General features: G+C 38.0%; 1 protein-coding gene and 1 long non-coding RNA gene across 8 annotated transcripts in view; one reads left to right on the top strand and one right to left on the bottom strand.

The window, feature by feature from the left end:
• The window catches only part of ST3GAL3 (ST3 beta-galactoside alpha-2,3-sialyltransferase 3), a 203,742-nt gene that overhangs the window by 140,470 nt on the left and 39,575 nt on the right, over positions 1-23,697 (bottom strand). For 4 of the 7 annotated variants that reach the window (XM_034414877.3, XM_060689876.2, XM_060689880.2 and 1 more), the window contains exon 3: positions 17,314-17,361. The exons of the other annotated variants lie outside the window; for them this stretch is intronic. In XM_034414877.3, coding sequence (XP_034270768.1) covers positions 17,314-17,361 — 48 coding nt within the window. The remainder of the gene's footprint in view (positions 1-17,313; positions 17,362-23,697) is intronic. 7 annotated transcript variants of the gene reach the window in all.
• Positions 18,125-21,713, top strand: LOC148114594 (uncharacterized). The gene is made up of 3 exons (XR_015733076.1): positions 18,125-18,215; positions 20,317-20,373; positions 20,462-21,713. It is a non-coding gene; the product is annotated as an uncharacterized LOC148114594 (long non-coding RNA).

Here is a 23,697-nt window from a genome sequence, read left to right as displayed (position 1 = left end):
ACAACCATAGCAGCATCTCCACAGTGATGTGATAAAAATTTAAATGCTTGGCAACTGATGGATATTTATGATGGTTGCAATGTCCGGGGATCATGTGATAACCTTTTGTGAACTTCTGACAAGCAAAAGCAAAGGCTGAAATTATTTAATTGTTTTTTAAACTGTTTTTAAATTTTATATGCAATGTTTTATCTCGGCTGTACACCGCCCTGAGTCCCGCAGGACAAGGGCGGTATAGAAATAAAATAAAATAAATAAAAATAAATAAATAAATAGAGGCACCAGATTCGCTTAATAACCATGTTACTAATTTAACGAGTGCAGTGATTTCCGAGATGGCAAGAAAAGTTGTAAAAATGGGTCAAAACTCGCTTAACAACTGTTTCGCTTAGCAACAGAAATTTTGAGCTCAATTGTGGTCATAAGTCAAGGAGTATCTGAAGCATATAAATATAAAATATAGATAAGTCTAGAAATAGTTACAGGTAGTCCTGGACATACAACCATTTGTTTAGCAACTGTTCAAAGTTATAAGAACTTTTTTAAAAAAAACAACTTGTCAAAATGTCCTCTCATTTACAAGTATTGTAGCATTCCCACGGTCACATGATCAAAATTTGGGTGCTTGGCAACCAGCATGTATTGATAATAGTTGCAGCATCCCAAGGTCATGTGGTCACCATTTGCAACCTTCTCAGCCAGTGTCTAACAAGCAAAAACAATAAGAGAGAAGCTGGATTCACCTGATTCACTTAACAACTGCAGTGATTTACTTAACAACCATGGCAGAAAGGTCATGAAATTGAGTGCAACTCATTTAACAACCACCTTGCTTAGCAATGGACATTCCAGACCCAAATATGGTTGCGTGTTGGGGACTACCTGTAATATAGAACATATTTGACCTGTTGTATAACATTGATCTATTTGTTTGATATTTTCAAGTTTGCAAAAGCAATTGTGTACATTTTGACTATTTGGTTTATTGATAGGCATTTTGGCAGGGAAACTACAAAAATTATGGATTTTAGATAAAGATTACAGGAGTTATTCAAGCACAAGATAGCCATAACTGAAAAGCATCAAGGTAAATGGAAGATGAGTAGAACTGCAAATTAAGCAACAGTGTGAATCTGGCAGTAAAGTCAAGGGTTCAAAATTGCTTCACTTCCACCCATTTTAGATACTCTAAATCACATTGATGTTCAGATAGATATTATTTATTACTGAAATAAACTTTTAATTAAGCTGTGCAGTGCTTTGAATTGGATTTCGAAGAGGGGCTTTGGAACATATGGAAATGCAAGCACAAATCCTCTATGCAAGTTGTTCAAGCCTTAATCCATTTTTTTTTCCAGAACCATGTAGCAGCAGGCTCTGGGAACAGATTTGGCTGCTTTAATGAATCACAGAGAGATGCTGTTTTCTATCTATTTGAAACAGCCCTTTGCAATTGAATCTGAAGCATTGCACATCCCTGTTTGTTATATCACTAATTACTGAAGTCTCCTAGTGGTTTATAATAAAATATGAGCATGGTATCAAACATTATGCAGATCAAACTAAAAAATAACCAAAATTTAAAAGCCAATTGACAAAGATATATTTCAACATGGTTTTTAAGCCAACAAAGAAAACAAATCTGTACAACTAAGCAGGGACTGCATTCCAAAGACCTGGGATGGCAACAGAAAAGGTTTATCTTCAAGTCATTAATGACCCAATGGCAATAGAGGCCACTCTTCCTCAAAAAGTTCAGCGAATGGTTCATTGTAGGAAAACCGCATAAAAGCTCCTTTCTCAGTTAAGAACTATATACCAACCCAAATTGTACTTTAAAAGTAACAACCATAACTTTGTATTTGACCCCTAAACAAACTGGCAGCCTTGGAACACTTATAAATAATTTCTGGGCCTGGGAGTAAACAGGCAATAAAGAATGCAAAAGGACACTATGAGCTTTTTCTGGAAGGAAATAAATTTTGGGTCATTGGATGACAGATTAGTTAAATACACTTGAGTACACCTTAAATCCTAATGAGTGGACAAATGCTCACCATCTCAGTGTGCCTCTAGTAATAATTTATAGCACTCCCATAGGCAGCCCTATAATTTCTTTGATGCTGTCCATCCATCTTATTTGTTCTTTTCCTTCTTCCTTTAATTGGGTCAAACTTTTTTCCCCACTTCATTGACTGCTTGCATCAAAAATGCAAAGTTGGTACACGTTCATCATTGCTTCAGGGGAGAAGTTAGTCTTTATTTGATTCAAGCTTATTGGTTCTTTTTATGATTCATGCTGGAGAACCATCTCCAAATACATAATTCAAATGAATCATCTTTCTCTTGCTTCTTCTTAATGTCAACTTTTTGTAACTGTGCACACATCACCCTGGAAAGATCATTCCATTAATCAATGCTGTCCCACAAATACTTATAGCCTTCATTATCTTATTTGCCTTCCTGTCTAGGATGGATTCATTTCTTCTTTATTTCTATACACGTCACCTATTTTTATCATTCTTGAGCCCACTTTTGCTTCTTTGCTCAAATCACAAGCATTGTCTTCCTAATTAACTCCATTTCCGCTTTCATACATTTTCATTAATTTTAGCTAAAAAAGTGATGCTGTGAACATATCCCAGATTTTTAATGCTTTAACCTCTTACTTTGTTTACACATCTTCCAAGGCTGTCATTCTTAGAATATTATTTATTTTGGAGATTAAAAAACTACAGGAAAAATGCATATTTATTTGAGCTTTGTCCCCCTTTTATTACTTTATAAGTAACGCAAGGTGGTGAACATACATAATACTTCTTCCTCCTATTTTCCCCACAACCACCAGCCTGTAAGGTGGGTTGGGCAGAGAGAGAACAACTGGCCCAAGTCACTCAGCCTGCTTTTATGTCTAAGGCAGGATTAGAATTCAGTCTCCTGATATCTGGGTCAGCACCTTAACTACATTAAACTGGGTCTCCATAACCTTTTCCCTCTACCTTTCTATTCTGAACCAAACTGTTTCTCCAAAACCAGTTTTTAGAGTAGCTTCTTGTCCACTTCAAATGATCCTCAGGTTTCTGGTTCATACATTGCCTTGATATATTTTCACTAATTGGCTTGATGTAGAAACTATTGTTGCAATCAGTATATTTCTTGCCCTTACCATTATCCATCTTAGTTATCCAATCTTGTGCCTTTGTTCCATTTCATTTTTCTCTAAGTTCTCTATTTAAAACTTTCTCTAAAGAATTAGCTCAATGACTTAGTTTTACTCACACATCTCCTTTATTTGGTACAGATATATACACCTATCTTTCTAATCTCTAGGCTACACAATCTTGTTCCATGTTTGTTGACACAGAACTGTTTAACTACCTTTTCCCCAAGTTTTAAACAGTTCAATCACTACTTCATCTATGCCTAGTACTTTCTTATTTGACAGCTGGTCTACCATAGCTACAACACTTCAATCCCTAATGGAATCAGTTCCTAAATATATTTTTTCTGCTAATGTTTCTGTCATACTATTATCCCATTTGTAAAGAGTTTCACTATAGTTTTTCTATCTTCCTTTAACCTCACTTGCTTATATTAAATCTCTTCCATTCGGAGTACCACCTTAGATGTAAATGTTTGTGTGATTTCAGTGATCTTGAAAAGTATTTGTTGACATTTTTGACTGAAAACTTTTTCCTCATTCTTTTCGTATTTCACACTAGTGGCCTACATTCAGTTATCACACACTCTTTCTGCTACCCAAGTGTTTCAACTTCCATATTTTATTTTTTTTTGGCTACCATGATACCTTGTTCTAAAGGCCACTTGAATTTTCCCCCCTTCTAGTTTTATACTGCATTTATTTATGTTACAATTTTCACAATGTCTTCTGTCTCTTTCCCCAGCACCAGAATCTTTTTCATGCATGTTAAGTATATTTAATCTGTTTTCTACATTTATGTTATAATCTGACTGTACATCCTCTAAGTCAGACCTTGTTGACAGTCCCATTCTTTTTAATTTTCTATGTTAATCCATAAATTTGGCTACCAATATTCACAGAATGATCCATACTCTACACCTGGAATTCATCCGAATCCTGCATTCCATGGTGACTATATGTGGGATCAACATAAAGAGTCTGTATTTATGCTATTTGACTTAACAAAATATTTTGGCAAAATTTTATTAGCCTGGCTCCTATGGCAAGAGATGACGATATAAATTTTCTGACAAGTTGAAAATAAAAAAGTGATCGGGTCTAGATGTTACCCATTTAGCAGAATTTAAAGAATTCTAATGTGAGATTTTACTTCTAAAAAAAGAACAGTCCCCAAGGATTGAAGCATATTCAGTATAACTCTAATTTATAAAAAGGGTTGGGGAGGATACAGAAAAATATAATTCAGTTACTTTAATCATTCTTCTAACAGAAGAACAAGTCTTACTGAAGAAGAGACAACCCAAGCAATTAAATAAAAAGCTTGTTCATAGAAGAATGCTTAGAAAATCCATGTTGTTACAGGTAGTCCTCAGTTTAACAACTGATTGCTTAATGATCGTTTGAAGTTATGATGGAGCCCTGAAAAAGTATTTGCAATGCAGTTCCAAAGTTCTAATGGCCGTTCTTCCCACAGGCCACATAATTGCATTTTGGGCGCTTGGCCAACCGGACCCCATAGTCACAGGACCACGATCTATGATTTTGCCAAAAACCATCATTAACCTCCAGGTTTTTGGCAAAAATGTCCCATGGGAAACAATGGGTTCATTTTATGATCACAGTATTCATTTATGTTTAATGACAGCAGCAAAAAAAGTCATAAAATTGGGTCAGTCACTTGAAGATCTATTTTACGATGGTCATAACCTATGACCATAATTACCAGGCTCAATTACATTCATAAATTGAGGACTACCTGTAATCAGATTAAGTTTCCTACTAAAATGGGCTCTTACTGTGCTTCCCCAAAACATGTCTCCATGCGTGTCAACTGTATAAATAAAATCTTCATATTGAGGCAATAAGATCTTGCAGAGCATGAGTGCCTAACTTGTTAAATACTTTATGGAACTATTTCCCATTACATCCCTGGCTCTACTTCACTAAAGGCTGATGATCCCTGTTCAGCAGAACTGATCCAAAATGTACATTCACTGAAGCATACAAAAGCACAGGGTGTCTTCCCAAGAAGGAACAATAAAGACCACATGTTTTCTAGAAAGAATTTAAGAAAGCCAGTAAAATAGCAATTTATCCCAAAGGTAAATTGGGAGGATGAGGAAGAGTCAGTGTGCAACAGCATCTATTTTAGCACTCAAAGCTAGAAATTCAGGATCAACCAGACTGTGTTTACCCCAAGAAAACCTTTTACATTCAGCAATTCAGGGTCAAATTGTACTTCATATTAGATACATAGCCCACAACTGACCCTCATTTTTTTAAAAATTCTAAAATAAGCATGGGGTGTTAGTCTGTAACAGGTCCACTGTAAAAAAAACTAGAGAAAGATTAAATCACTTCCTGGAATTTACAACTTTACCTCCCCACCCCATCCCACTCCTCTTTCTTGAACAGGGTTAGAAAAAAGAAAAAAGCCTTGACTTTACCTAAGGATTTCCCCCATCCCGTATCTCCCTCCAAAAGCAAAGAAGAAAAATTTGGAAATGCAAATAACCAAAGGTAGAAATTTTCCTCCATTCTTTCATTTGCATTAACATCGTATTTATTTCTAACATGGTGCACATTTCAGTGATTATGAATTAGCCTCCAGAAGGTCCTGAGATAATGCAGTGATCTGTCCAACATAAAGTAGGAGATGTTGACTACTTTGACCTTGGCCAAGTCTCTGGACCAGGGGAGCACTCTTCGTGACTATGTTGAAACTTCACCTACAGACCCCTAATACAAAGACAGTTTTGGGCTTCCTAAACACTACATGTTTTCTCAGCACCAGCAAGGGAGCTGATGTTTCATATTAACACCCATGTAAATCTGCCTCTCTAATAGAAGTCAGCCTGGTATTTAATACTTTGTCACTGCACTTTCTTCCTTGACACTTGTTCCAATCCAGATCAATCCAATCTCTTGTGCTTTCTTAGAGTAAAATAAGTATAGTCAATTCCATGCTACATTTTAAACATAATATTATTATAGTTTCAAGGTGTCAGTTATTATTTTCTGAAATGTCTATTGCTTATTTCACAGGATCACATATATCATAAATATTTGGAGGCATTAAGAATTTTAGAAATGAAATATTCTAGGTATAAAAAAACTTGCTGTCTACACTCATCTTTGTTTATATTGTACCATACTACCCATCCCATTTCCTTGTTTTCTATCCCTGCCTTCGGTTAAAAACAGATAGTCCTCAACTTACAACTATTCATTCAGCAATCGTTCAAAGTTGAAAGCACTGAACAAAGGGACTTATGACCCAATCCTGAAGTGGCCATTGCAGTGTCCCATGGTCAAATAATCAGAATTCAAGTCCATCCTCACTTATGACCACAGGAATGCTTTAAGCCTTGAGACTGAGTCACCAGGCTCAAGGTTGACTCATCCTTCCATCCTTCAGAGGTAGGTAAAATGAGGACCCGGATTGTGGGGGCAATAAGCTGACTTTGTATAAAAAAGGACAGGGAGGCCAAAAGCCCTACTAAGCAGGTATATACAAAAGTATGAAGGCTATTGCTTAACGCATTGTAAGCCGCCCTGAGTCTCCGGAGAAGGGCGGCATATAAATCGAACCAATAAATAAATAAATAAATTTACCCCACCTGCCTATCCCCCCTCCAATCTATGTCCTTTTGGAACCCCCGGATGATCTCCTGCCTGATGGGATGAAGGTTATCCATCCACCCATGCCCTATTTGACATCTTGGCAGCTTTCAATATCATTGATCATGGTATTCTTCTGGACTGACTCAGAGAATTGCATGTGCAGCACAGTGTTTTGCTGGTTTGCCTCTTTTCTTCAGGATCAATTCTAGTTGGTAATGATAGGGAAAAAGAGGATTCATCCTTTGCCCCTACTGGTGCTGTAGGGGTTGGTGTTTCCACTTCTATGCAACAACTACATGAAGCCATTGGATGAGCTCATCTGTCACTATGGAGTAAGATATCACCAGTGTACTCAGCTATATTCCTGGCAAACTAAGCAATACTCTAGAACAGGGGTCCTTAAACTACGGACTGAGGGCCGGATACGGCCTGCCAAAGCCATTAATCCCGCCCGCACAGGACCACAAGGCTGCCCCACCCACATCATTCCATCCACCTGCTGGCCCCCACCCTTCGGCCAAGCGCAGGACTTACCTTTGTGAGCCCCGAAGGCTGGAACTGGAAGGTAAGGCTAACATTTTTGGCCTCCAGAGTGCTACTGGAGGTGGGGGCAGCCAAAAACGGGGTGAGCGGACATCCTGGGAGGCCAAAAACAGGCTTGTTTTTGGCTTCCCCCTGCCTCCAGAAACACACTGCAGGGCAAAAATGGGGCACACAGAGGCCTCCCGGGGAGTCTGCATGCCCCGTTTTTGACCTCCCCCGTTTCCCCCACCTCCAGAAGAGAGAGAGAGAAAGGGAGGGAGGGAGGGAGAAACTTGTTGATTGTAAGCTCCTTGGGGCTGAGAAGAATTGCTGCAAAACTGAGTTTCCTGAAATGGACCCCTAGACTCCTAAACAACTTAAAAAATGATCTAGTAAAAAGAAAAGTCAATCAAAAGAGCAACATGCAAACAAAAGCAAATAAAACACCCCCAGGAGCAAAACAAATTAAAGTTTAATTTTTGTGTATTGCTTAATGGACTGCTAAATTGGCCATGCCCATCCAGTCACATGACCACCTAGGGCGCACCCAGCTGGTCCGGGGCCCCAACAGTCTGAGGGACCGTGAATTGGCCCCGTTTAAAAAGTTTGAGGAACCCTGCTGTAGAAGACTTGTCCCAGTGCTTGGAGCTTGTCCCAGTGCTTGGAGCTGTGTGCAGAATAACAAGTTATAGCTGAACCTTGGCAAGGCTAGGTGGCTTTAGGTTTGGGCCCACTGGTTCTAGGCTCATACCATCTTTGATGCTGGATGAGTGGCACTCCTCCATATAGATCATGTCTGCAATATGGAGGACTTCCTACCACACACAACTCCTGCTGGAAGAGCAGGTGGCAGGATCTTCGCACAGCTTCGTGTTGTGTGCCAATTGCACCCATTCATAGATCAGGAAGCTCTATTCAAGAATTACTCATGTCCTAATCACCTCCAGTGCCTCAAGTGGTTGGAGAGGACTTGGGAGACTTGGTGTTAAGCCCAGGCTTGCACGTTTTTCACGCCTAGGCCTGCAGTACTTTCTCAGTTCACACATGGCCTGTGCTGGCCTCCCAGGATCTCCTTCATTTCTTGAGGCACTCCTTGCACATCTTCTGCCCAACTAGATTCCCACAGGCCTTGGCCTGCTTCTCCCCCAGCTCGGTCTCCACAAGTCCTCAGTGGGTTCCCTTCCCATCCAGACCCAGCAGTGCAGGAAGGAAACATAAATGGGTGGGAAACAGATACAGATCCTGTGGGACACAGCCGGATGGGAAGGAGATTCAAGAGATCCAGGGGGTGGGATGAGGGAAAGTTGTGGGGGGCAGTTGTAGTATTCCTGAAGTCAATGTTAAGAGAAGGCAGTTGCCAAGCACCATATTTCCATCATGTAACCACAGGGGTGCTACAGCTGTATATCCCTTCATTCAGCACTGCTGTAATTTCAAACAGTCGCTGAACAAATGGTCATAAATTGAGGACCACCTGTGGCTGCTTCAAAATGCAGCAGTGCAAGCAATAACAAGTGCTTGTAATTATGCCCATGTGTTATGGCCCCTCTGCAAATTGCACTGGTTACCAATTGGCTTCTGGGTATAATTTAAGGTGTGATCATTAACGACAAAGCTCTTCATGGCATAGGGCCTGGAAATCGATGACTGCATGTCTACTGTTTTTTCTGCCCATCCATTCAGGCATTCAGGCAGGGTGGATGCTGTCCAGGTTATATTGATTAGATGCCATCATTTTTTTTTAGTTCTGTTTTTAACACATGTATCGGATTTACAAGTAATTCTTAGTTTACATTGGCAATTTGGACTAGAATTGCCTTTACAATCGGTCATAAAGTGCAATGTCACATGACCACATTGCTTAACAATGGCAATTCCAGAAGTTCAGGTTGCCACTGATAAATGAGGAACACACAGTTCATTAAGTGAGGGCCTCATGTGATTGTGACTTCTAACTTCCTGGCAGGGAATATTGGAAATCATGAGCACTGTGATGTTGTAATCACAAGATGGGTGCTGACTGTCCAAGTCATAATCATGTAGCCTTAGGGATGCTGTGATAGCCAGAATTCTGAGAACCAGTCACAACTACACTTGTTCAGCACTGTTATAAGTTTAAACAAGGCCTGAATGACTGGTCAAAATCTGAAGACCACCTGTACTGTACACCACCCAGAGTCTTCATAGAGTTGGGTGGCCTTAAAAAAAATCCAAAATAAATAAATAAGCAAGCCAGGATCATGGACCTTGGGAAGCTTTATGGCCCCAACTATTTGCTCCCTTTTTCTGGGTCTGATTTAGATGTCACTGCTATTCCATTTAGGGAAACATATATCATACATGCACACAATTAAACATTCCTAAGTGAAAGCACAAAAGGTACTTTCACTCCATTTCAGAAGTTGTATTATATTTCCTAATAAAAGTCAAAGATAATAAAGTAATATACACAAGTTCTTGGTGACCTCTAGTGTAAGTCATCTTGATCTGCAAAAGATGTCAAATAATTAAGATAAAGGCTAGGGATTATTCTACTGCAAATACAAACAGATTAAAGGCCTCTTCTAGAAAGATTCTCACCCAGAGAGGTTCCCATCTCATAGCTACAAATGGGCAATAGAAAAAAGGGCTAATAATAAAAATTGCTGCAGTATTTGACAATCAAGGCTTTGTCAATTCAGTTTGCATTCATCAACTATCCCAACTATCTTTTTCACAAGTAGTGTTGCTAAACCTCCCCTGAGAAGTCCATAATGCCAGGAAAAATGAAAAGAGAACAAGGTGACCAGCAGCAAGCAAGACTGACTTAATTATAACAGCAATGAATGTACATTTGAGAAAACTCAAATGTCAGGTTGAGGATAAGCCATACTAGATATTAACACCAACTTGATGGCACATCATCACCACTGCTAATATAGCAACCCTCATCCTACTGCTAGGCATTTATTTCTGATTCCAAAGATAATTTATATGGGGGGAAAAAACATTAAAAAAAATATTTGTAGCATTCTCTGTCAACATCAGCTTATTTTTGTCAAGCGTTAGAACTGACTCCCCACTCCCCTTTCCAGAATAGCTACAGAGAATTCAAAGGCCTTCTTTTTCATTTTAAACTAATTATTCATTGTGTCAAGACTCAAATGAACAGTTTTGTGTTAGCTATATCTCAAAGATAAAAAAAGATCAAACTGTTGTTTGTCACATGGAGAGTCACATAGAAGACCTTTATAGTATCTCCAGTGCCATTTAGCCATATGTAGGCCCAAATACAGGTTTAGAATTTTTTTTAACTAAAAGCTTCAGTATCCTTCCCTCTCTCCTTCATGCACCCATACAAACCACAAAATTCAAAATCCAGTGGATATCTACTTTTGAGAGCAAAAAGAATTGAGGAGGGAAATCCACCGTGTACCTTTTTCAATGTGATGGCTTCAAAGTATTAGAGAGCTCATCCAATTTCAATAAGGATTTACAATCCACACTTGGTACTCTTCTTACACATCCTTTCCCCCTTTAGTGTTATTGCTTTGCCCAGTTCACGCAAGAACCTTCCTTTGTTTTGAGAACCACTTATTGTTATCTCAAAGATCCAACTAGACTTTTAAAAAAGCACCTTTGGGACAACCATGATCTGGATGATCTGGATGATAAAGTATTACATTTTTTGTAATACTTTAAGGCAAGGGTGTCAAACTCATGGCCTGCGGGCTGAATACATCATGCACTGGCCACGCCCACCCGTTTTCACAAAGGGGGGGAAAGTCGCGATACTCGCGATAAATTTATGGAGAACTGGTGACGTCCCAGAAGACTGGGAGGAGGTCTTAAAGAGAGTCAAAGATGTCTCTGCTTCAAAAAGAGAAGGATTTCAGAAATTGCAGATTTCTCAGCTTGACATCTATACTATATATACTACTATACGAGCCTCTTAGTAAACACCATGTTACTGAGTACTTACCGTAGATAGAAATGGAACAATTAAAAATCAGTAAGGGTTTCTCAATTAGCAATCATATTAGACTAACCTAATATTTTCTGATAGTCAGAATTCCATGGACATAGTGTATTTTGTCTCAACAAATCAATATACTTATTAATAACACATTAGATGATACAGCTGTTAGATGGACTTAAAACTAGTTAAGACATGGTACACAGAGAGTACTCTGTATTGGCTTGGAGAATCATTTTTATTAATGACTTTTTGAAGGCACTAAGGGGATAATCATTAAATATGATTATTAAATTATTAAATATGTAAATGACAGAAAACTAACTTTAGTATTCTTTTTACCAAGAGAAAAAAATTCAGACAGCATGTAATAATGAACAGGACTGAAATCAAAGGTTGAAATGTAAAAGAAAGAAAAATTCAGTTATGTGTATAGAGAGAAAAAAAGGAAGGCATAATTATGGGATGAGGGGGATTTAACTTGGCATTAATACATATGAAAAATACATATGAAAAAGATATCAATGTTCTCAATTAATACAAATAAATCAACAATGCAATGTAACCACTAAAAAGGCAAATGCTATTTCAAGATAACATTTCTTGATATTTAGAGTCAAAACTACCCATCGATCTAAAATGGGTTAGCATATTCTGCATGAAGCAGGCTTTGGATTAGATTATTTTTTAATATTTCTTCTGACTCTTAAGATTCTACAAAATACTTTATGTTGTTCATTTAGAATTGTTTCTTGCTAGACATGAAATCAATGTTAGGTGATTCATTTATAGGTAATATCCCCAATACATTTCTTCAGTTGGCTGGCTGGTTGATTAACTGATTGATTGTGACAGATTATGTTCCATCAAGTTGGTGTAGACACTTAGAAACTACACAGACAGAGACCTCCAGATCTTTGGTCAACTACCAGGCATTCAAGTCTTCCAACATTGCACCCAACAGCTTTGTATTCCACTTTGTTGGTGGTTATACTCTTTTCTCCCATCCTTTCTCATATTATAATTTTCCTAAACTAAATCTTTGCAAAAGATTGCAAATAATAATCTCCATGTGAAAACTCTTGAATGCTTCGTTCCATTATCCTTTGTTTTCGGGGCTACCCACAGTGTTCCCCGAAGTCTTTCTTAACACCAACATTCAAAAGCATCCCCATACTGTCTTTCAGGTCCAAATTTTGTCTCCATAGCATTTCACAGGGAAAATCAGTTATTGCATGATTCTTATCTTTGTGAGTATAAACACGTCTTGACATCTGAATATATTTTCTAAGGCTTCACTGTTCTCCTACTATAAATGCTAGTCTGCAGAATCTGAGAACTGGTTCCTTTAATAAATTCATACTTGATCCTGAAAGGCAGAAGCTATCCACTACTTCAGTTACCTTCATTGTCAAATTATATCTCTGAAGTGATATTAATATTTTGAAGACCAATTACAATACTCAGAAAGCCAGTCTGTGGCAGAATTATTTTTACTGACTATGCTATGTATAAGGAAATTGCAGATTGATGTATTTGACTGATGCATAATCAAACAATGGAAACTTTAATGGTGAAGGCAGAGAATGTTAAATCAGCTGATTGTAAAATTCTCAATACTGCTGTTGAAAGACGTTAGCATGCAGATCATAAATGTAATTTTACACCAAGGCACATACTATGAGGGGTGTTGCAGATTGGGATACAATTCTTCTTGACACTAAGTGCTCTTAGCTTTATTTTATCTTCAACTGCAAGAACACAATGCTTGTAAAAGTCTATGGTAATTTTGTGGAGAGTATCAGTCCAAAAGAAATCTATTTAAAACTGTCCTTCATGGAAGATTCTTCTTCTTTAAAGATTATTCCGTTCTTGATATTCACACTTGTCCTCTCTAGATCAATTTAACAAATAAAATTGGTGCCAATGTTCCTTAATTGCATATGCTTCAGAAATTTGTTAATAAAGTATATTCAGATTTGGTTATATTTTCTCCTGTGCTTACTCCACAAGATGAGATCGTCATAGTTATTACTGGAACTGTGGCAATTATGAATGCAAAGTAGATAATTTTGATATCTTTGATATCTCAGGTGTTATCACTTACACAACCCTTTCATGAATCTGCTCTATTAAGTCATCTTTTTCTAAACATCTTATATGGCTGTGTTTTCTTATTATGCAACACACATACACAAGACACACAAATGTCCCTTATAAAGTAGCAACTATGTTACCACTTATTTCAGAAATGTTATAAAAGTAACTATTTGGTACAAATGACATTAGATCTAATTCTATCTAGATGGATATTGCAATTTTCTATTGCTATTTCTCCATATAAAGAGAGAGAAAGTATTATTTAGCTAGTGTTCCTAAACATCCCATGTTTTCAAATTATTTGCATACTCTCTCTCTACTGCTTGCACCTTTTTGAAAATTTTGGTGCATTTAAGTAAGTCTCGACTGCTGACAACTACATGGACAAGTCCATGCAGTTTTCTTGACAATATTTTTGGAAATTATTTGCCACAGCCTTCTTCCTAGGGATAAAAGAAAGTCACCCAGCCGGCTTTATAACTACAGCAGGTCTATCCTGATTTCTTCAATCATTAAATGAAATTATCTCTTCCTCTAGTTCAGCGTTTCTCAACCTTGGAAGCTTGAAGATGGGTGGACTTCAACTCCCAGAATCCCCCAGCCAGCGCTGCTCGCTGGGGGATTCTGGGAGTTGAAGTCCACCCATCTTCAAGCTACCAAGGTTGAGAAACACTGCTCTAGTCTATTATTTTATTCTCATTTCTTGTAATTTCAAATAAAAATAGGCATCACTGTGGAAAAAGATTTCTTAATTGCCACTAATTAATTAGCATGCCATTAATTGTCACATAGTATGTGCCGTTCTTGCGACTCTTAGGAAGCCTCAGAAGCTTTCCAAAGGCTTTCTGAAGCATTGTGAGAACTGTGTGTGTGGAGATTGGCAGTCAGAAGCCTCAGAGGTTTGAGGTAGCACTCAGCAGCGGCAGCACCACTGGGTCTCAAATAAAGGCTCAGGGATGGGGGTGGGCAGCTAGCTGAGACTGCTGGATGCCACAGGTCTCTACTTCAGCCCCAATGCCATCAATGAGTACCATTATGCAGCATGGCCAAAAGGGAAGAGATGGGTGGGATGAGAAACGGGTGGGTGGAAGGACCTGGAGGCAGAGGAGGTAGTCTCTTGCATTTCTGTGGTCCGAAGCAGGGAGGAATGGCTTAGATTGGGATGGATCTCTGCTTAACAACCGGCAGGATTGCCTAACAAAGGCAAAGGGGATTGTCAAGATTGTCATGACTAACATACAAGTAACATCATGCTTTATGATTGTATTGCTTAGCAAAGGAAATTCCGGTACCTATTATCATCATGACTCAAGGCTACCTGTACTAACAATGGCTGAGTGCGGAAGGTGAAAGGTTCCTTTTTCGTTTTATCTGTTCCAGGGGTGAAATGCTCCCGGTTTGGACCGGATCACTCGATCCGGTAGCGATGGCGGCGGGTGGTTCGGAGAACGGTAGCAAAAATCCCTGCCCTCCCCCCATGCCCAGCTGAGCCGCACAATTATCAGAGGCTTTTTTTGTTATTTTTAAAAGCATTTTTTCTACAATCTCTTCGGCTAAAAAAATGTTTTTAAAAGTTTTTTAAAAAGAGGTTGTAGAAAAAATGCTTTTAAAAGCCTCTGACAATCCCAGTTGAGTTGCCTGATTGTCAGAGGCTTTTAAAAGCATTTTTTCTACAATCCCTTCAGCCAAAGAGGTTGTAGAAAATATGTTTTTAAAAGAAAAAAAAAGCCTCTGATGATCAGGCAACTCAGCTGGGATCGTCAGAAGCTTTTAAAAGAAAAAAAAAGTTGGCCACACCCACCTAGTCACATTACCACACCACCACCAAGCCACGCCCACAGAACCAGTAGTAACAAATTTTACGTTTCACCACTGATCTGTTCCCAGATTTGCAGCAAGTTGTGAAGGGAGTATTGCAAGAAGCACAAGAGATCTGGATTTCTTCTGAGCCTCCTCTTTCAACAAGGAAAGCTGTCCCTCAATTTAGCAATAGATCGCACAACTCAAACCTTGTTACACACTTTTTTTCACTAGCAGAGCTTGAAGCACATTAAAGCCAACAGCAGTCTTAAACCTAAATTACTTTCAGCATGCAGAAATATCATAAACTGCAGCCATTTTCAAGCTTCTTCTGGCTACTTGGCCACTGATACAAAAGAGAATAGTTCAAATCTGTTAAAACAAAGGAAATAAATTATTTTCTTTTAATTGTATTTCAGCACTTCTGAGGCTTTGGTGCTACATGAGAATCTACCGGAGAGGTTTTATAGAGTGGAGAGATGAACCCGCTTGCTTTCTCTTTAAAATTCCAGCATATTTCCCTTCACCAGGCAAGGCTAGGCAATCAGGGAGAAGATCATGCATCCAGTTCAATTACCTTTAGATTTGCAGACAGAAGAGCAGAAGCAGCCTCTACTTATAAAAGACTAAAGTCCAAGGTTAGTAACCGAGCAACACCCTTTCAATTAGGCGTCCCTGTTGGGGTTAGGCAGCAAGCTATATTTGATTACTTTCTAGCAGGGCTGTGTATATTTCAAAAGTTATTTGGAGAAAGTGCTTTGGACCTCATATGAATGAAATACCTCTATAATATTCATTGAATATTTGGACTTCTTTCAGGCTTCTGTGCTTTCAGCTGCGGCATCATTTCTTTCAGGCTAACAATGCCACCTTAATAGTTGATCTACTTTACTGAACAGCAAAAAGAGGAGGTGAACTCATGTGAAGTCCAAAGCTCTTTTTTCAAATAATTTTCAGTGAGTGCACAGCAGGCAAAAAGCCAGGGGCCATGTTGGAAGGCAGTAAATATTCTTATCACAATATAATTGGTTAATTGGTATACTGAAAAGAGATTTTTCATAAGAAAAGAGCTAACTGACTTTAAAGAGAAGGTGGTTCAGAACTTCTTTTAGGCCACATATTTACATAGATTAAAGCTGACCAAGGATAAATCTACTCCTATTTTTCCAAGCTATACTCCCTTGCTGAAAATTCTTTAATTGGGGTCTTAGTGCAACCTTTTAAGAACTCTATCTTGTGATTTTTAGCTAAATCATTCATCGATCACAATTTACAGCTACACCTTATGTGTCACACTGGTTCATAGGTATTCTAACACAAAATGAGCACACTGCTTTTAAATTCAAGTCAATAACATTCCAAAAATTAAGAAGAAGAAAAAAGTGTCTCCCTGAACTCATTATTTCCAGCTGCAGAAAAAACATTGGAGTTATTATATGTAAGGAAGAACATAGTTCCATCTTCTCTCAAGAAGCATCATCTGCATTTTCTTCTGCATTTGGAAAGATAAATTGGTTGATATAACCTCTTTTGGAATATCATTTTTCTCTAATTACAGGCATTTCTATGGCTACTCTAATAAAGAGGTATAACATGAACCAAAGCACTCAAGCCTACCTGAATCTTTTTGCTGCTAATTATTAGCAAACTCACAAAACAGACAAGGAAAGTGGCCAGGGATTTACTAACTTAAATTACAAATCCTGTTCTGCTTTGTTGCTATAAACCATTGTCAATTATCATGTTAAACTTCTCTACTTGTTTTGTTTATCTAATGCAGCTTGCTGATATTATAGTTTAAATTTTATGTATAAGGGTTTTTTTATTTGCAATGTGACCTTCTATTTAGAATAGCCTTCTCCAATATAGTACCTTCCAGATGAGTTGAGACTATAACTTCCAGATTCCCAAGCAATAGAATCAAAAGCACAATTTAAGTAATAAAAATGTAGCAACAGGAAAAGAGTATAAAGATTATATTCTCTTTAATTACTTATTTGCAAAGGACTCATCAAATTTCCTTCAAAGACTATCATGAAGGGTTATCTTGAATTGGGATTAACAGCTGCTTATCTGCCTCCCAACATGGCTGTCACACATAAATTGGCAATCTTATTTATGAGAGAGAAGAGGGGACGGGAAGTTGTACCTGAGCCTATTGAACGTCCAACGGAGTCAGAGGAAAGAACCACTGAATCTGTAACACAAGAGTACAAGTTCATTTTTCCCTTGTCATATAAACTTACTTATTAATAAGAAACTCCTATTTCCTATTCCTCAAAAAATCTATCTATTGGTTAAACATGAAGCAGAGAAATTTTATCCCAATATTAATCTATCTTTGACTGACTAATCTAGTCAGTCAAAGTGGAATGGCCTAGACTTATATCCTTTCCTGAAAAGTGAAAACTACAATAAGAGATAAACCCCTACAAAAACTTGTTGGCTCACAACAGAAAGTCAGTGTTTGCCATTGCCTTTGAAGAGCTATAAATATTTAAAGTGAATTCCAGAAGTCCCAAAGGTATTTTTTTCAAGAGGCAACTGGACTTTCTAGTTTTTCTTTGAAGACGTTTGCTTCTCATCCAAGCTACTTCTTCAACTCTCCAAATATCTTCAAAAAAACCCAGAAAATCCAGTTGCTTCTTGAAAAAAGCACCTTTGGGACAACCATGACGTGGATGATTGAGAATTTCCATAGAAGATGGAGATAACTGCAGTTATTTTAGTTGTATATATGTTTATCTTGTAACAGAGAACATTGATTGTATTAAATTACTGTGTTATAGAATGTATAAATATGTATAATACCTAAACATGAAAATATAAATAAATATATAAATTATATAAATATAAACAATAATAATAATAATGAAAATATAAAAGGTATGATGCCTTTTCATTACATATCTCTCCATTCTTATTTTCTAGTACGTAAGTGGTTTGCTTGTCCAGTTCTACTAACAGCTGTCCAAGACATAACTGGGACTTTTCCATTTTTCCCCTTGATGTTCTAATGCCAGAAGCTGGACTTCAAAATGCACATATAAGGTCATATTTCTACATTGGTAAATCTCTTTTAAAAATCACCTTTTAGTACAGACTCCAAGTTCCAATATCCACCAATAAACAAACTTAAATACATGTAAATGAAATTATTATTGCTGCTGTTGTTTTAAAATCTTCTTAGTGCAATCATAATTCTAATTTCTCAAATTACATAATAACAAAATGAAAATTTAATTTTTCGTGATTTCCTTTTAAAAGGTTATATTTATATTGTGCTTTTCCTTTATACCTTGAGGCTCCCAATTCCCCCATTTAAACTTGTTTATTTAATCTTAAAGAAGTAGATATTTAAAAATCTACAAGCGATGACACAATCTGAAGGCCTTGTATTCGCCACATGGGTAGACCAGATTATGAAATCAACTCCACAAGATTTTCACAATTACTTTTGTTGAGACCGGCTATTAAAGCAAAATTTCGCTTGTTTTGATTTTGTTGTGTCTCCTTCTTATAGTTCCACAAATTAGTCTTGAGTCACTTCCAAATGTTATCTGGATATTCTGGGCTTTAAAAATCTTTAGCCTTTGTTGCCTTGCAATGAAATCAGCTTATCTCCATCAATTTTTCCTTCCTCTCTGCACCTTGCTTGTTATAAATAAATACTAACAACAATCCTTTTGCTATATTCTGACCTGTTGCCTCTTTTTAAATGCAGCTACTACATCACCTTTATCAGAAGACTACTAGAGGCTCCATTTGTGCAACCTAATTAGAAATGACTTTCCTTGTGTTATTGTTTTTGTTGTTGTGCCTTCAAGTCAATGTCCTCTCACGGTGACTGCCTGGATTAGTCCCTGAACTTTTCTTGGCAAGATTTTGAAAATGTCAATAAAGGAGAATATTTGTAGCTCAGGGTTGAAATGAGGGGTTCCAGTGCCTTCTGAGCTTGGTGGTTTCCTTGCAGATGTTTCATTACCCAAATTAGGTAACATCATCAGTGCTAGCGATGAATGTAATAAAACATCTGCAAGAAAACAAACAGACTAAGACAGTACTAAGGACCCTTCATTTTGGAAGAAGTTTGCCACTGGCCTCCTCCCTAGGGCTGAGTGACCTACCTAGAGTCACCCAGCTGGCTTTGGGCCTAGCAGGATTAAACACCCAGTTTCTAGTTTGATGCTTTAACCAGCATATCAGATTGGCTGTCTTCCTTTCCTCCTAGTCCGCATTGTATTCTACATATTTTACTCAATGATTATATTAATTAGACTGTGATCTATTGATAAGGAAGGACATCCCATAAATAGTCATAAGAAACAGGTATAATAAAAGTTGTTTAATCTGTATTAACGAACGATCTGAAACTCATCCTATTCTTATTCACTAATTTTAAATACACAGGACAGAATTTCAAGTTACGTTCCCTACAGAGGTTTATGAAAATAAAGTTCTCTTTTCCAGTCACTCAGGCTTTTAAAAATAATTAAAAATTATGTCATGGAGGCTCTCCTTAACCATAGGAAAAGGGATGTTAAGATTTACAGGAGGAAAGATGCAAGCAACTGCCCAATTCATGGCAATTTTTCAGTCCAGCCTTTCATATCACGTCATCATCTGGATAGGCTTCAGGTTTGTCACAGTATAAAGAAACTATGCACTTGTCACTGACCTTTGATCTTTGGCAGAGCTGGGACACTGGTGAATTAATCATTCAGCAAAATAAGCATATCCTTAGGGTGCCGAGGAAAGGGGAGTGCCACATTCAACTTTAAGTGAATTTTTAAAATTGTCCTTATCTGCCATATTCAAATTTAATCTTCATTGTTTAAAAACATATGTTCTTTGGCATGGTGATTGACTAACGTTTAAAAGTTCGTTTTGAAGGTACCATCAGATATCACATTTGTTTCTGTCTCATCACATACATTTTGCTTCCATCGAAGGGCATAACTGCTGGGCAGTGTATGGGGCATTAGTTGGCTTTAATCTACCCAGGGATAGTGCATCTGTCATAGGTGTTTTTAATCTCTCAATGAGGTTTCAATATCATTGATCATGCTATCCTTCCAGACTGACTTGCAAGGACTGAGAGTGGAAGGTTATGTGTTGCAACACAATTTCCCTCTTCTGTGTTTGATTTTAGTCATTGACTGGAGGCGGAGGAAATGTTGCACCCAAAATCCCTGCACCCGAAATCCAGGTACCATAGAGCTTGATGCTCTTATCCCTTCTGTTTAATTTCTATGTAAGGTATCAGCTACTGATGATATTCATTTGTATATTTTCAGATTGACCAAGTAATGCTGTCAAGGTCTCATACCATTGTCTGAAGACTGGGAAGAGTCTGGATCAGGATGTACGTGTTTAGGTTCAACCTTGAGAGGTTCATTGGGATTTTTGCTATGCACTCTGCAGGAGCTGTCTTGGAAGAGTACTTGAAAACTTCAGCTATCTAGAATGCTGCAGCAGCACAAACAATTAATGGGCAATGTCTCAATATGCCCATATAATATTTTTGTTTTATGTTTCCAGGTGTAATTCAAGCTGTTGGTTGTCAACCAAAAATGCCATTCCAGACACTGATTATTTGAAGGTTCATTTTTCTCCTGTGATATCTGTAGATCCAGAATTATCTGACAGAGTTAGCATGCTTTGGGATCTATCTATCGAATAATGCTATCTAATGAGGTCTGGGAGGTGTACCTTTTCCATCATGACACTTATCCTTTGTAACAGCACACCCTCAGATACATAAACAGCCTCAACTTCCCCAGGTGTTGGACTCACTGTGGGTTGTTTTGCTCTTATTGTGTTTGTTGCCTCCCTGTTCATACATCTATTCTCTTTTTTTATGGTGTTTGATTGTTGTTTTTGTTTTAATCGGTATACCACTCAGAATTGTCTCCATTGGCCAGCCTACAAATATGACAGAAAGACAGATAGATAAAGTCGGTCCTGAGATAATCCAGAGTCTTTTCAGGAGGCTGGGAGAAGAGAGAGGGGGATAATTTTCTTTCTATTACCTTCCTTCAGTTAACTTATCTTGGACTCTAAATTATTACCTTGTAAGAAGTCATTTCCCACTTTCTTTTTCATCATTAAATTCAAAAGCAGAAAAATAATTGTTTGTGACCAGAAAAATATAGTGTTTAGAATTGAATGTATAGACTGTATGCTATATTTTGAACAGAGTTCTGAGAAATCACAAAAGAGACCACAGGTCCCACAGGAATAATATACATTTAATAAGAGTTAGATACAGTTCTTGCTTTACATACCACAGGAATAGTATTCTCCAGATTCCAAACAAAACATAGAGAGGCCCTGACATTTATCTGGCAGCTTCTCTCCTTTAAAATAGTGCAGACCTTGAACGTCATTTCAAAGAACTATTCTTTCAAAACTGGAAAAAAAACCATCAAAACAGCTCCAATTTTTAGTGTATACCTAAAATATTCCCAATTGGATGTTGGCTTGCGATCAAAATATCATATAAATTGAACTAATTAATAATGAATAAATAATAACAGTAAGTAAAAATTATTGCCAGCTTCTGATTACCAGGGGGAAAAGTTCAACAGCAGATATTTTTAGTGCTCCTTCAGGTCATGTATAAATAAATAAAGTGTGCTGTTTGAGGACATTCCAATTCTCAGAGGCATTTAAAGGTTTAACACCTATAAATTGCTATCTTATTTTTTATTGTTCTTTCAGTTGTCTGTGATCACAGCCCCACAGCCATTTATTCTGATGTAAGTACTAGTGGAGAGCCAGTCTGGTATAGTGGTTAAGGCATCAGGCTAGGAACGAGAAATCCATGAGTTTGAATCCTGCCTTAGGCACAAAGCCAGCTAGGTGACTTTAGGCCAGTCACTTTCTCTCAGTCTTAGGAAGAAAGTAAATTACATCTGAAAAACCCTGTGAAGAAAACAGCAGACACCTGCCCAAGCAGTTTCCAAAAATTGACACAACATAATAATAATAATAATAATAATAATAATAATAATGATGATGATGATGATGATGATGATGATGATGATGATGATGATGATGTATCTGTGAGGGAGAGTTAGTATTGGGGGCAAAGACCTCTGGATTCAAACTGGATGGTTAAAAAAAACATGTTTTATTTTGAAAGGTGTCATGAATCCAGTGGCATCCAATGCTGAGGTTTACAATAGAAAGAGGAGCGTAAGAAAGATATTTGGGGCCTCAACAGGTATTCAGTTTAGTAGTTTTCACACTACCTTTCTTCGGATATTCAGCTAAACTCAAACTGGGCAGAAAAAAGGGAAACATATGCTACTCCTGACTCCTCCCCCTCTCTAAACTTTCTGCCAGAGTTCTGAAGAACAGCTGCACTGTGCTCACATTTGTATGAACTTAAGTCTCTGCACAATCTTGGAACCAGCTTTATTGCATGAAGGGGAATATTTGCATTCAAATATATTGCCTCTTCTAATCTCCAAGCATGTAGGAGAGATTGGAACTGTGTGAGATACTTCCTTCACTGCCGACTTTAAATACCTCCATATATTCACAGGTCAAAGCAGGGCTAAACAGCTTCCTAGTGAGTTGAGCCTTTGCCTACTGAGCAAACGCTAAACGAAGCTGCCACATGGATGAGGCCTCTCCTCCAGTAGCTAGTTTTCCTACAGTGACTTCCCTCGAGTGGCACAAGTGGCTCATTCTTGCTGTGCAACACATCCCATGGGGTTCTCTCTCTCTCTCTCTCTCTCTCTCTCTCTCTCTCTCTCTCTCTCTCACACACACACACACACACACACACACACACACACAGAGCAAGAGCAATGGCCAAAGAGCCCACAAGGCACTTGAAAGTTTCTCAATCAAAATAAAGCCACCAGGCAAACTTAAATCCACAACACAAGAGAGTTTCCAAGGCATGATCAAAATCAAGGCACAGTGTCAATCCAAAGCAAGGCAGGAATCACAATGACCAGAAAACACACAGCTAAGAAACAAACACATTGTTCCCAGCATCGCCTCCATCTGTCTGCTGTGCTAAATAGCCAGCTGCTGGTGCATCCCATAAAGAAGGGCAAGGTTTCTCCTCAAGAATAATCTAGCTGAGCTTCTCTGCTCCTGCTTTTCTCTGCACTATGTGTTCTTGGATTAGGTGCAGAAGGCAGTTCCTCTTCCTCACCACTGATGGGCTGTAGCTGCATGCTTTCGCCACCTGGAGCTGTCAGGACTTTTCTGCTGCAGCTTTGCTTCAGCCAAATCCCTCACAGACAGCTGCTCAGAGCCACCAATCAACTCAGCTTCTGATAAAGTAGAATACTTGTAGCTTCAGGGTTGAAATGAGGGGTCCTTGGGGCTCTCTGTGTTTGCTTGTTTTCTTGCAGACTGTTGTGATCTAGGCTTCCTGAGTCATTAAAACACACAAGTAGACCCAAAAACCTCTTTTATTGCAACCGCTGTGAATTACACTCATTCACAGCTAAATCCCAATTAGTTGCAAAAAGTCTTTCGGGAGAAGTCCTTCGGGATAATCACCAAC

The sequence above is a fragment of the Pantherophis guttatus genome, chromosome 3 (assembly GCF_059756535.1).
Source record: "Pantherophis guttatus breed Tessera chromosome 3, ASM5975653v1, whole genome shotgun sequence".
In the NCBI taxonomy this organism is placed as follows: Eukaryota; Metazoa; Chordata; class Lepidosauria; order Squamata; family Colubridae; genus Pantherophis; species Pantherophis guttatus.
The sequence above is the reverse complement of the archived record's forward strand: the minus strand, read 5'-3'. Positions and strand labels throughout refer to the sequence as shown.